The sequence below is a fragment of the Hyperolius riggenbachi genome, chromosome 8 (genome assembly GCF_040937935.1).
Source record: "Hyperolius riggenbachi isolate aHypRig1 chromosome 8, aHypRig1.pri, whole genome shotgun sequence".
Taxonomy (NCBI): Eukaryota; Metazoa; Chordata; class Amphibia; order Anura; family Hyperoliidae; genus Hyperolius; species Hyperolius riggenbachi.
Window position 1 is genome coordinate 77,580,930 of NC_090653.1, and position 13,450 is coordinate 77,594,379.

Consider the following 13,450-nt stretch of genomic DNA (forward strand, 5'->3'; position numbering starts at 1 on the left):
ACGGACACGTGGGCGGGACCGAGCGGCCATCTTCACAAGCGCGGGTCACTAGAGGGGGAAGCCAGGACATCGGTGATCCCAGGCAGCATGGATTCGGTAAGACGCTGGCTGCCACAACCTTCAACATTCAGGGGAGCGGAGACACAGACCAACGGGTGGGACACAGCAGACACTCAGTGGTCAGATGGAGGGGGACACTTAATGCTAGAGACATAGGCAAGGGGGTAAGACAGAGCAGCCACAAGGGGGGGGGGGGGGGGGACACTTAATGCACCAGAGCAGACACACAGGCTAGGGGGCTGGGCAGAGCAGCCACACAAGGGGACACACACCTAATACAAAGGGAAAGGAGACAAGCTAAGGGGCTAGGCAGAGCGACCACACAGAGGACAGAACAGGGACACCTGGCAACAGAAGAAGACACCTGGGGATAAACAGGGGACAGGAGGAGACATCTGGGGACACTGAGGAGACAAAAGAGAGGACAGAAGAGGACACCAGTTGGGGGAGAACATTATAAGACGCTCTTGGAATATGGGCACACCAGGTTTAGTATATACTTTTTTTCTCCCTGATTTTTCCCCTCTAAACCTAGGTGCGTCTTATATTCCGGAGTGTCTTATACGGCGGCAAATACGGGTATGTCCTGAACAACAGTAATGACTAGAAAAGGGTCAATGAGATGCAAAAAAATTGAGCTTGCATGCAAATTGTGTGCAGACAGTTTGGAATTAGGCAAGTCAAGATTGACAGGAAGTGCATTTAATTGGCCCAGTTCCAAGTTACATTCAGTTTGCATATAAACCCGATTTTTTTTTTTTTTTTTTTGCATCTCTTTTGACCATCTCCATTATTGACTCAGTAGAGAGCCAAAAATGTATTGCATCATATTTTTTGATGTTGCTATTTAACAGGAGATTGCTATCCTGCGTTCTGAAAGCACAAGTTGTCTGTCATGCTCATCCTCTAGCTTCATTATTTTCTTGGTTAAAGTGAGCCTGAGGTGAGATAAACAATTGTATATACCCTCCTGCTAAAAATTACTTTTTTTTTTTTTTTTTTAAGATGTTCCGTGATTTTATTTTATATTTAAACAGTTGAAAAGTAGATTGAATGTTTTGTTATCTCTGCTCAGTAGCAGCCTATTAAGTGTCCCTGAATGAAAATAAATGAACTATTGACCTTTTCCTATCTCCCTCTGCTCTCAGAAGTTGTATTCTACCAAGAAAACTTTTATGGCTGTAGTTTGCTTATCAGGGGTATTTACTACATGTTTACTGCCTGTTCAGTAAGCCAGGACTAATTCAGTAGGAGACCTTTGACAAGTCTCCCTTACACTGCTACTGCCAATAGAGCGCGCCCTAGTGGCTGCTGCTCTGCTCTGGCGCTTTGAGTCCGCAAGGAGAAAAGCGCAATATAAATGTTATTTGTCTTGTCTTGTCTTACTATATTCCTGACAAGGTACCTACAAGACAGAAGCTGTCACTTCCATCCCTAGAAGTTATCTCTTTCAGGCAACAAAATAAAGCAAGTAAACCAGCCTGGGTATTATGTTTTGCACTCTACATGTTTCTCATCGTGTCATATGTCACCTTGGGTACACTTTAAGGGACACCTAAAGTGAGAGGGTTATGGAGGCTGCCATATTTATTTTCTTTTAAAAATGCAAACTGCTCTCTGTCTTGCTGATCCTCAAGTCTGATCTGATTAGCTACATGTTTCCGGTGGGTGATTCAGACACTACTGCAGCCAAAGAGATTAGCAGTCATCCATGCAATTGGTATTGTAAATAAATATAACTGCCACCATATGCTTCTTACAACAGGTTCCCTTTGATGAGCAGAAATTGGTATTCATGTAAAGTGTTCTTCATGATTTCACAGACTACTTTGCTTTGTTAAACCTAGATCATTGACTCTTGGCTGAAGCCAAAAACAGCTAAGAGGTCAGCAGTAGTCGCCTACATAGTTCTCCAGCAGGTTTCCTTTCAAGTCATTTGAACAAAATTTGGGTTTATCTTCTAGGTCGCTGGGAACACAACAGACTTCTTTTGCAGCTTATTTTTAGTGAACTGGTTTTGTTTTTGATTTTATTTATAGTCACATTCGCATTATTCGCCTCATGGTGCGCCACCTTCTAAAAAGAGCTATTCTAAGATGGATAGCAAGAGCTACGGCATGTATGAGGATTATGAGAATGAACAATATGCAGATTATGAGGGCGATGAAGGAGATGAGATGGCCTCAGAAGAGTATGATGATTTTGCCAAGGAGCTGAACCAATACCGAAGATCGAAAGAAGGCAGTTACCGTGGTAGAGGTAAGCCACACAGCTCCATGTGCTCATTCTACTGATGTCATAACCAACCCAAATTCCTTTATGAATACATTTGTGGAAATCTCTTATTTTAAAGGACCTCTGAAGTGAGCGGGATATGGAGGCTGCCATGTTTATTTCTGTTTAAACAATACAAATTATAAAAAGAGAAATAGGAACAGCGACAATGTTTATCATAAAGACAGCAGCTGAGAGAAAACGGTGTCCAATGTTCAAGTAATAATGTAATTGAATCACCGCAGGCACACGTGGGTATGTGATACAGATCCACCATGCTTCACATTTGAGGTATCAGGCCAATAAAAGTGAATCCCAGCACCCAAAAGGAAAAAAGGCTTACCAGCCAATAACAACCCACGTTATAAGGTTGTGCACATAGCATGCGGCTCCCAGTGGTCACAGAACTGTTCCAATCTTTAACTGCGTAAAATGGTCCTCCAGATAGCATCGGTGTAACGTCTGATATATCATAAAAATGATAAAAAATCAGCAGTACCAAGTGTAGACCGCTTTATTGAGGATAAATGAACCATAAAATACTCACATAAGGGGCCCAAACAATACCAGTTACCTGGCTGCCCTGCTGATCCCCCTTTCTCTAATACTTGTAGCCACAGACCCTGAACAAGCGTGGAAATCAGATGTTTGACTGCATTTTCCACATGCTTGTTTCGGGTGTGTGACACAGACCCTACTGATGCATGAAAGATCAGTGGAATGCCAGGTAACTAGTATTGTTTAAAAGGAAACAAATGTGGCAGCCTCCGTATCCACCTCACTTCAGGTTCACTTTAAGTAAAGTGAACCTAATCAGAATGTGTATGGGGCTTTTTAAGGGCTTTATAGGTTTGATCTAAAAAAAAAATCCACAAAATGTGGATTAGGAGGAGCTATTTTTTTTTTTAACTTTGGATCTGAATAACTCATTGAGCTAACATTTTACATAAGAAAAAAATATTTTCACCTCTATTTTATGTGCCTTCTTTAATTCAAATGAGTAGCGGGAGCATTTGCAACTTTTAGGCTTCTTGCACACCAAGACGTTGCGTTAGGTGCCACGTTAAGGTCGCATAACGTGCACCTAACACAACGTATGGTGCTGCAAAAGCCGACGGTAGAGTGAGCCGCGTTCGGCGGCTCGATTCCTATAATGTCTCCCAGAGTGGTGCTGATTGGCCAGCGGGACCATGTGATGCGGAGCGAGACACTCCGCATCACGTGGTCCCACCGGCCAATCAGCTGCCGCCAGTGCAGTGAATATTAAGTAGCCATGTGCGCGGCTACTGTAGCTGGCTCTCCCCGCCTCCTCTCCGCCCCCCACTGCGCATGTGCAAACAGTCTAACGCGGCTATAGCCGCTCCAACGCCGTAGCATGCTGCACTTTGCACCGAACGTGGAGCATTACATGTAACGCAACGTGGGCTGTGTGAACAGCCCACTTGTGTTACATTGCTGTGCGTTGGGGGAGCGTTACAGGCGCACTAACGTGCGCCTGTAACGTCTTGGTGTGTAAGCAGCCTTAAAGGATTAGTTTACTTTTACAGTATTCATTTCCTCTGCTCAGCACCACCTGTAACAGCCCCGAGCACCTGGTAAGAGCTGATTGTACAGAGAGCCTTCAGAGGCTTGTCAGCTGGAGATTATATTGTTTTCATGCACTCTGGCTGCTTCCTCCAGCTATTAAATTGAGCAGCTTGCCAGTTACAAGCTGCTTTATGTATGACTAATACAGCCTTATGAAGAGACCGCATAGAATGCAATGCTGCCATTATATCAGCAAGCGGCTAGTAAATATTGGTAAGTAGCGTGACACATAATGGAACTTTGCTGTTTTTATTTCTATAATATATAGCTATGATCTGATTTAAGATACTTGTAGTAGGGAAACAAAATGGGGCACCGAGAGCCCAATATAGTGTAGTATGTACTGTAACCGGGCTAAGGAAAGAGATAGCGTATGATGTTATACTCAAAAGTGGGGGTTACCTCAAAGGCAACCACTGTATAGGCAGTTGGGAAACATTAGGACCTGAGCCCACTCAGGTTAAGAAGTTGCTCCCTGTAGATAGGAGACAAGGGGTAACACCCCTCCACCAAGGGCGGACTTGAGAATGTAGCAAGAGTGGAATAGAGGCACCCATAATAGGATAAAATTGTTTAAAAAAAAGTTTAAAAGAGGAGGTAGGGGTGGAGTTACCTCCCCAGTAAGTAGACACAGAATTGGTTGATTAGTCAACATTAAAATGTGTATATATACACTCCACAATGCAACACGTTTCGTAGGATCAAACCTGCTTCATCAGGCAAAACTGGAGCAACAACTAGTACTTGTCTGTGTAGCAACCAAGCATCTCTCTAGTGACACCTCTGTTCCATCCTTGCTACACTATGATCTGAGTTAAGGTAGATGACATTCTCTACATCTGTATTTTTTTCCCCCCAAAATGGAGAACAAATACATTTGGTTGCCAACTGAGTTTGACTGCAGTTAGACAGAAATTGGAAATCTAAAAAAGGTACTGGAGTTTGAGAGTTCCACAAAAAGCCACATAGGAACTGGCTGACAAATATGCTGCCAAACTCGAACCTCACTAGATGATCTTTAAAACATTTTTCACATTAAAAACCAAGGTGTAGTAGTTTTACAGTTGTGTGTCTTGACACTGCTCTTAAACAATCATGCTCGTGTTTCGCCCTCAGGAATGCGAGGACGGGGCAGATTGATGCGACGGGGAAGAGGAATGATGCGAGGAAGGGGTGGTTACAGAGGACGTGGTGGCAGAGGAAGAGGATTCTCTGGAGAAGATCAAGAAGATGAAGACATGTATGAGGAAGAAGGGGAGGTGTGTATTTATCAGCGAAGAACCAGCTTCTGCTAATAGATTTGAGATTGGCAGCTCCCTAAATAAACCATTTTTTTGTTTTGCTTATATATTTCTTTCTTCTTCCTTTCTTTTCTATAATGCAGTATGGGGAGGAGGAGGCAATGGGAGACGAAGAATATGATGATTACTCCAAAGAGCTAAACCAGTACCGCAAGTCTAAAGAAGGCCGAGGTAGAGGTCAGTTTATGCTTCCTTAGAGAGAGGAGCTTAAAAAAGCATGAGATTACGGATCTAATCATACCTGCCTTTCTTTCCTTTAAAGCGTACCATCGAGGTCGTGGCCGAGGTCCCCGTAGTAGAGGATTTAAACCCATGGGACGTGGTCAGGGGCGAGGCAGAGGGAAAAATGAAGAGGAGGAATACTATGAGGAAGATGGAGTAGGTTTTTAGTGTTGTTTCCATCATTATGTGTCAGGTTTGCTTCATTTACGTTTGAGTTTTCAAAGGACCTGGTTAAATTAAAAGTCCGATCCCATGCAATATTTTAGTTAAAGGGCAACCAGTCATCTTAATTAAACTGAATTTGTTGAAATGTCTTTGTATTGAATACAATGCTTAGATGTGACTATCAGTTTCAATAACCTCACTAGGCCTACTACAATGGATCTGACCAGTTTTCATGATTTCCTACAGTTCCTGCCCAACAGCTCTTAAAATCTTCTGAAATCACAAACTTTAAAGGACAACTGGGATATGGAGGCTGCCATACTTGCTTTTAAACAATACCAGTTATTAATACATTAGCGAGCTCCACCCCTAAACTTAACCTAACACTCACTGTGGGTATGCTGCAAATTCAAATGTTACACCAACATAAAAATAAACTGAAAAAAAAAAAATGTTGCGCTGCCTCGCAGTCCACTCAGAAAAAAACTGTCCTTGGCCAAGTAGCCACCAGGTACAATTCTGTTCGTCTTCACATCCAGTGACCCTCAAAACAGAAAAGACAGAAGAAATATCATCGCATAGACCGTCAGTCCACCCTTGATCTTCCCCCAACTAGGACCCGTGTGATATTTAGAGGGTAACGCCTTCTTCCTGTGCTCCACCACCCGGGGGAATTACTCTCACCTTTAGCTGTAGCTGCCCAGACCCTACAGACAGCTAACAACGCATATAGGTAATCTCCAAATCCGGGTTCCACCTTGCTTCAGACCATTCACGTTGCTCACGACAATTCCAGATTAAAATAAAAAAATATATATATCATTGCGTAGGCTGCTAACAAACAGTCATATCATAAACAAATCCTGAGGACGTCTCCTCCGTGCAGCTACAGCTAAAGGTGAGAGTAATTCCCCCGGGTGGTGGAGCACAGGAAGAAGGTGTTACCCTCTAAATATCACACGGGTCCTAGTTGGTGGAAGATCAAGGGTGGACTGACGGTCTATGCATCTTTTCTGTTTTGAGGGTCACTGGATGTGAAGACTAACAGAATCGTACCTGGTGGCTACTTGGCCAAGGACTGTTTTTTCCTGAGTGGACTGTGAGGCAGCGCAAACTTTTATTACTTTTCAAACAATACCAGTTGCCTGGCAGTCCTGCTGGTCTATTTGGCTGCAGTAGCATCTGAATAACCCAGAAACAAGCATGCAACTAATCTTATCAGATCTGAAAATAATGTCAGAAAAACCTGATCTGCTGCATGCTTGTTCAGGGTCTATGGCTAAATGTATTAGAGGTAGAGGACCAGCAGGATATCCTGGCAACTGGTATTGCTTAACAGGAAATAGATGTGGCTGCTTTCATATCCCTCTCGCTTCAGTTGTCCTTTCAAACTTCATGCAGTTTGCACCGCTTGTCACCACTGCAGAGGGACCATACAGTAATGCTCAACTTTTGCTGCCAACTTCAAACCCCAGTGAAAAATAAAACCCCTTCCTCCCTCCCTCCCTCCGCTGCAATCTTTTCATGCTTCGCAATAGGAGCCCAATCTTTCCTCCCTGAAGACACAGCTGTAGCCCAGCTCCAGCACCCAGTCCTACCTCACTGAATTGATTTGTTCCACCATTTGATGTTGGTATCTGTAGTCATAGAAGACAATTTGAATTATTTATGCCTACGACTTCCAGGCTCACTTTATATAATAGCTAAAGTAGATAATTTAAAATTATACCCAAAGAAAGAAAAAACTTTTTAAACAGGCTGATACGATTTGCTTGGTAAAGCTATCAATTCTGGTTTGATTCTTATGATCTGTTGCTTTGGAGTCTATACGCATATCCCTCAAACATACTATTGTTTCCTGTACTGATTATTAATGGGTATTGTACTCCACAAGTCTTTTTTTTTTTCATTTCTAGTGTATACTTATTTGACTACCAGCAAGTAGCTACCTACAAGTATATATTTTTTCCCATTAAAAAAAGCATTGACTATTCAGTGTTCGTTTGCAGTTGCCAAAACCATTGCCAGTGTGTTTTCTCTAAAAACTGTTGCCTCTGTTAAAACTTGTTTATATAAAAGAGCCACAGGAGAACTGGGCACTAAGCATTTTCCTGAAGAAGTTACGTCCTTTTCTGCTTACATCTTTGATGTCCCTCTTTCTTGGCTAGGAAGGAGGAACATACCGAAATGATTATGAGAAGCCTTACCGCCGACAAGATAAGAAAGGGAGAGTCATCTGCAAATATTTTGTGGAGGGACGTTGTACCTGGGTAAGCATTACTTATGTTCACTACTTGTGTTGCTCTATCTTTGCAGTGTGTTCTTTACTAACATGCTTTACTAAGCAGGATGTAGGAGTACCTGGCTTTCATGTACGTAGCATAGTTGGGAAAGCACAGAACAAAGTGTAATCTCCTTTATTTTCTATTTTTACTGTAGTTTGAGTTTTTTATTGTCAGAGGGGATGCACAAGGTAAATTTTTTCAGTGGCCACTTTGAATATTTCTTACCACTTTAAAGAAAACTTGGAGTGTAAGGAATGTTGTGACTGCCATTTCATTTCCCTTCTAAACATACCAGTTGTCTGCTTGTCATGTTGATATTTTGGCGGCTTCTGAACCGCTCACCTGAAGCAAGTATGTAGCCATAGAGGTCAGAGTCAGAACACCTTTTCTAGATTTATGATTGGAAAGTATTAACGTGTACTCTCATGCCGCCTTGAACCTCCGCTAGGTGGCCCGGTAACTCGGCCATTTGGCACGTGTGCAGTCTGGCCGTGCGTGCTCCCTTGTAGTACTGTGCAGAATGAACCCGACGGCAGGGCATGCGCTGCTAGGCTATGCATGTACAGTACGCCCTGACTGGCAGAATTACCGGGCAGCGTAGCGAAAGAACCAGGCGGTGTGAGAAGATGGCAAGGGACCGATCAGCCTGAAGGGGGCTGGAGGAAGCCCAGGTATGCATCATTTTTTGGGGGGGCATCTTAGGTTTCTTTTTAAGAAAATCTGAGATGGGGGGAGGAACAAATTTACTACTTTTTCCAGCCCTCCCAGTCTATCATGGCCCCTGCTGTGCTTCTGATCCCCTCCAGCGTGTCATTTTCCTTTGCAGTCTTCTCTTGTGCTCCATTTAAGTCTTTGTGAACTGCGCGTGCACAGAACACTCCAGCCTATTGGGAGTACAATAGAGGAGGTGTGTTGACAAGATATTGCATGCGCTGTAGCCCCGAGCAGATTTCTGGTGGCAGATCTTTAGGAGGGGGCAGCGCCACACTGGAGTCGATCGGAAGCACATTGAGGGAAAACGTAATGCCACCATGCTGCATTAGACATGTTTAATAGATTACATATTAGGATCGATAAAAACATCAAATGTAATAAAAATCTGCAAATGTAGGCTCTTTTTTTATCTTTGGTGGTTTTAGTGATTGAGCATTGATTGGGAAAGGTTTCTTTATTTTTCAGATCCGTGCAGGCAGGAGCGGCATGCAATCGCTGTTTTCTGTATTCAAAAGCTTAAGTCTATGCATTCACAGCATGTACAAACATAAATTATAGCTCATTCATTACTATAGAGCCATCACACATGATAATCAATTATAGCTCAGCTATAGCACTCGTAGCTGCTTAGCTCATTCTTTGTTATAGACTTATAACACATGAAGATGAAATATAGCTCAAAAAATGAGAATTCTGCATAGACAATCAGCCTAGGCTAAACATGACTATGAGGGCGAGGCTATATTCAATATACATTAATATATAGATACAGGAAGCGTTTCTGATGCTGAAACCAGGATAATTAGCTTAAAAGGGGGTATCCTGAGTAATTTTCTTCATTCCACCATATGTCACTACAGTGCCTCTTTAAATGTTTCCAAATATTTTGAGCAAGTGGGGGAAGTAGTAATATTGCTGTTGCAATATTATTAATGCATTTATGGTATATAGCACTCATAACTTACACAGAGCTTTACAGAATACACTGAATAGTTTGTCTCTAACTTGTGTGAGATGTTCACTATTCTCTATTAGAAAAACTTACAGCAGCACCAATCGCTTTGGTTTAATTGCTATATATTGTATTTACTTCAACAAAACAGGATGCCTAGAAACGTCCACTTCCTGTTTAATTACATATCGTGAACAGTATTGCAGGTGAAAATATGCTATCCTTATTTGTTAGATGTAGTGTTGATTTAATACTGGCTTGTTGATATTTTTTTTTAGGGAGAACATTGTAATTTCAGCCATGATGTGGAAGTTCCGAGGCGCCGTGGACTCTGCAAGTTCTATGTGTCGGGTTACTGTGCCAGAGGAGACAATTGCCCGTATATGCACAATATCCTTTACAGTGTTACACTCATTTATGAGCTGCTTCTCCTATTTACATAATTGTGTTTGTGTTGACTGTGGTGTCAGGTAAACCACTTCCAGGAACAGATCTCAGTAGAGGTCTGCTTCAGGCGGAGCTGAATATGGGATTCTATATTTGTCCGTCCATCTGATTAGCACCCTCTAGTCCTTTGCTGTGGACACAGAGCTGACAGTGTCCACCTGTGCTCAACAAGAGGAGAGAAGTGGGTGGGTTCCGGTGACAGCTACTTCAGAGAACAGTTAATGAATGATTTCAGACCTCCACATTCTGCTGTGGCATTATTATTATTATTTAGTATGTACTGTATATAGCACCGACATCTTCCGCAGCGCTGTACAGATATATTGTCTTGGCGCTTAACTGTCCCTCGGAGGAGCTCACAATCGGATCCCTACCATAGTCATGTGTCTATGTATGCATCATGTAGTGTATGTATCATAGTCTATGGCCAATTTGAGGGGGAAGCCAATTAACTTATCTGTATGTTTTTGGAATGTGGGAGGAAACCGGAGTGCCCGGAGAAATCCACTGTTTTACACATAGTGCTAACAATTGATGAATCCCCTTTCTATATGATTGACTCCTGGATGATACTCCACAGCATACCTATAGCCCACCACTATTGTGAAAATAACGAACTTTAAAATCCATGCAAACACACACAAATAAGTACGTGTCTTCCAGAGAAAAACGAGCTATACATTACTTCCCTCCTATGTTGCTGTCGCTTACAGTAGGGAGTAGAAATCTGACAGAACCGACAGGTTTTGGACTAGCCATCTCCTCATGGGGGATTATCAAGCTTTTCTTACAGGACACCTGGGGCGAAAATAAACTGACACAAACGATTGTATCTATCTTCCTTCTCCTAAAAATGACTTTTTAAGATATTCCACTATTTAGTATTAATTTAGTATTATTTAGTGTTTAAATTTTACTTTTTAAGTTTTAACTGTTTTATTGTTTTTGCTAAGTGACACATTCATTAAAGTAAAATCTATGGAATATTGACCCTTTTATCTCTTTCCTGCTCTCAGAAGCCATTTTCTGCTAGGAAAGTGTTTTATAGTTGAAATTTCTTATCCGTGAGGGTCAAACTGTAGTCACCTCCTGTCTGAGTCAGGACTGAGTCAGCCACTTACATACCTGATATTTAACTCTTTCAGGCAGAGAAAGAAGAAAAGGAACACAGCAAAGTTGTGTGTGTGTGTGTGTGTGTGTGTGTGTGTGTGTGTGTGTGTGTGTGTGTGTGTGTGTGTGTCACTGTGCAGACCCATGTCTATCTCATTATGTCACACGCCACTTCGGGTATCCTTTAACTTTCAAAAGTACTTAGTAAATGGCATGGCTAAATGGTTTCTGCATCCAACTGCTAAAGAAGTGTGCATTGAACAGGGAGGCTAATCGGCATCTTTGTATAAATCCTTTTCAGGAATGGTCTTTATAGAGAATAAAGGCCGTGCTAAGAATCCTCCATGAATGGAAGGACTAGTCTAAAACCTGTCGGTTCTGTCAGATTTTTACTACCTACTGCAAGTGACAGCAACATAGGAGAAACATAATGTATGGCTCTTTGTACTCTGGGAGAAACCTACTACTTATTTGTATGTTTACACATATTTTACAATTTTTCATGATAGTGGTCATTTAACCATTTGACTGCTATTGATGAGATGGATCTTAGCAAGACTGTACCTGTCATTGACAGCCATTCGTGACCTCTATATCGCCATGGCTTTCACAGAGTTAAAATAAACTCAGGGCACAATCCTGCTATGTGTGATGTCAGTTTTTTTTTTCCATAACCCTTAAAGAGTACCCGACGTGGGTTTTAAGAATCCTATTAGCACACAGAGGCTGGTTCTGCATAAAATCACCAGCCTCTGTTACTATACTGTACTGTTTCCCCCCCCCCCCAGGCCCCCTCTGGGCTCTGCTGTCCCCCATAAATCAAACCGCCATGCTAGCGACACGCAGAGTGTCGATAGCGGGCTGTGTACATGCAGACTGCCACTCTCCACCGCTCCCCCGCCTCTATAGCGCTGCTCCCTGCCCTTCCCTCCCTGCCTCTATAAGCTGATTGGAGGGAAGGGACGCAGGTGGGGAACGACGATACAGAGGAGGCGGGGGAGCGACGGATAGTGACAGTCTGCATGTAAACAGCCTACTCGCCACACGCAGCATGTCGCTAGCACGGCGTTTTGATTCATGGGGGATAGCAGAGCACGGGGGGGCCTGGGGGGGGGGGGAGGATTCGTAAAACCCACCTGATAGCAAGCTGCATTTTCCAGACACTGTGTTTTTACATATTGCATTGTATGCAGACATGCATTTTAGCACATGCTACATGTCTGAAACCACAAATGTGAATACTTCAACTAGTCTCCCTCCTATCGTGTCACCACCCCCTGCCTTTAGATTGTAAACCTTTAGCAGGGCCCTCCATTCTTGTGTATTCTACCTGATCGTGCATCCTGCTCATAGATTAACATGAACTTGTATTACTTGGTCTACTACTCCAGTGTATGATTTGGCATTATGTTTCTTATTGCTTATTACCTGCATTGTGTTGTCTGTAACCCATATTATCAATGTCTAACCTAATTTATTGTACAGCGCTGCATAATATGTCAATTAATAATAATAATAGTGTACATGAGTCCTTATGGGTAGCATCAGACAAACACATGCTTGTAGAAAATGTAACATGCACTGCATGTATGGAGTATGTAGGCTTTGAACACACTACCATATTTGAGGTGTTTGCTGATGTGTTTTCTGATGCGCAGCACTGCATGCAGTACAGTGGATATGAAAACACAAAAACCTTGCAGCATGCTATCATTTGTTTTAACTTGTACACAGAAACAAAATGGATGGCTACAAGCCCTTTGACTAACCTGGGCTGCTAGTTTGCAATTTGTTTTCCTATTATATTAAAACTGATGGTGTAGCAAATCACATGCTGTTTGACACCAAAGGTGCTTTTCTGTGATTTTCCGCTTGCTGGTGTTTTGAAAAGTGCTTGTTTAGTGTAATCATCACCAATCAATAGCACTTTTTTTGTGCGTGTGAAAGGCCCTTATGGTGCCAATCTGGGGTGGCTCTGTAGCTGGCCAGAAACCCTTATAAACTGCCAGAGAGTACTGTGCTCTTACCCACACAGAAGTTACCCCTGAAGTGGCGTGTGTGAATAGTTTATTCTCAATACCCAGATGCAAAAAATGGGTTGTTATAATTTACTAGTATCAGATTGATCACATGCTCCTATCAGTTGCTTTTCTTTAACATTTCTCACATGATTTCCCGTGCAAGTTATATCATACTACAGGTGGCTGTATCAATGGTGAGGATTGTATGTTCTCCCATGAAGAACTCACAGAAGACACACAGGATTTGCTGGATAGGGTAAGAGCTGCATGATATCCATTGATGTCTGCTGCGATTACGATTGTGCATGTATT

The 13,450-nt window shown here is 42.5% G+C and overlaps 1 protein-coding gene across 3 annotated transcripts in view; it reads left to right on the forward strand.

Annotated features, from left to right (window-relative positions):
* ZC3H4 (zinc finger CCCH-type containing 4) overlaps positions 1 to 13,450 on the forward strand; it is a 59,510-nt gene that overhangs the window by 26,730 nt on the left and 19,330 nt on the right. For 2 of the 3 annotated variants that reach the window (XM_068250731.1, XM_068250733.1), the window contains exons 4-10: positions 2,100 to 2,319; positions 5,038 to 5,180; positions 5,306 to 5,399; positions 5,485 to 5,600; positions 7,778 to 7,879; positions 9,839 to 9,950; positions 13,285 to 13,394. In XM_068250731.1, coding sequence (XP_068106832.1) covers positions 2,100 to 2,319; positions 5,038 to 5,180; positions 5,306 to 5,399; positions 5,485 to 5,600; positions 7,778 to 7,879; positions 9,839 to 9,950; positions 13,285 to 13,394 — 897 coding nt within the window. The remainder of the gene's footprint in view (positions 1 to 2,099; positions 2,320 to 5,037; positions 5,181 to 5,305; positions 5,400 to 5,484; positions 5,601 to 7,777; positions 7,880 to 9,838; positions 9,951 to 13,284; positions 13,395 to 13,450) is intronic. The other variant, XM_068250732.1, reaches the window with a different exon arrangement.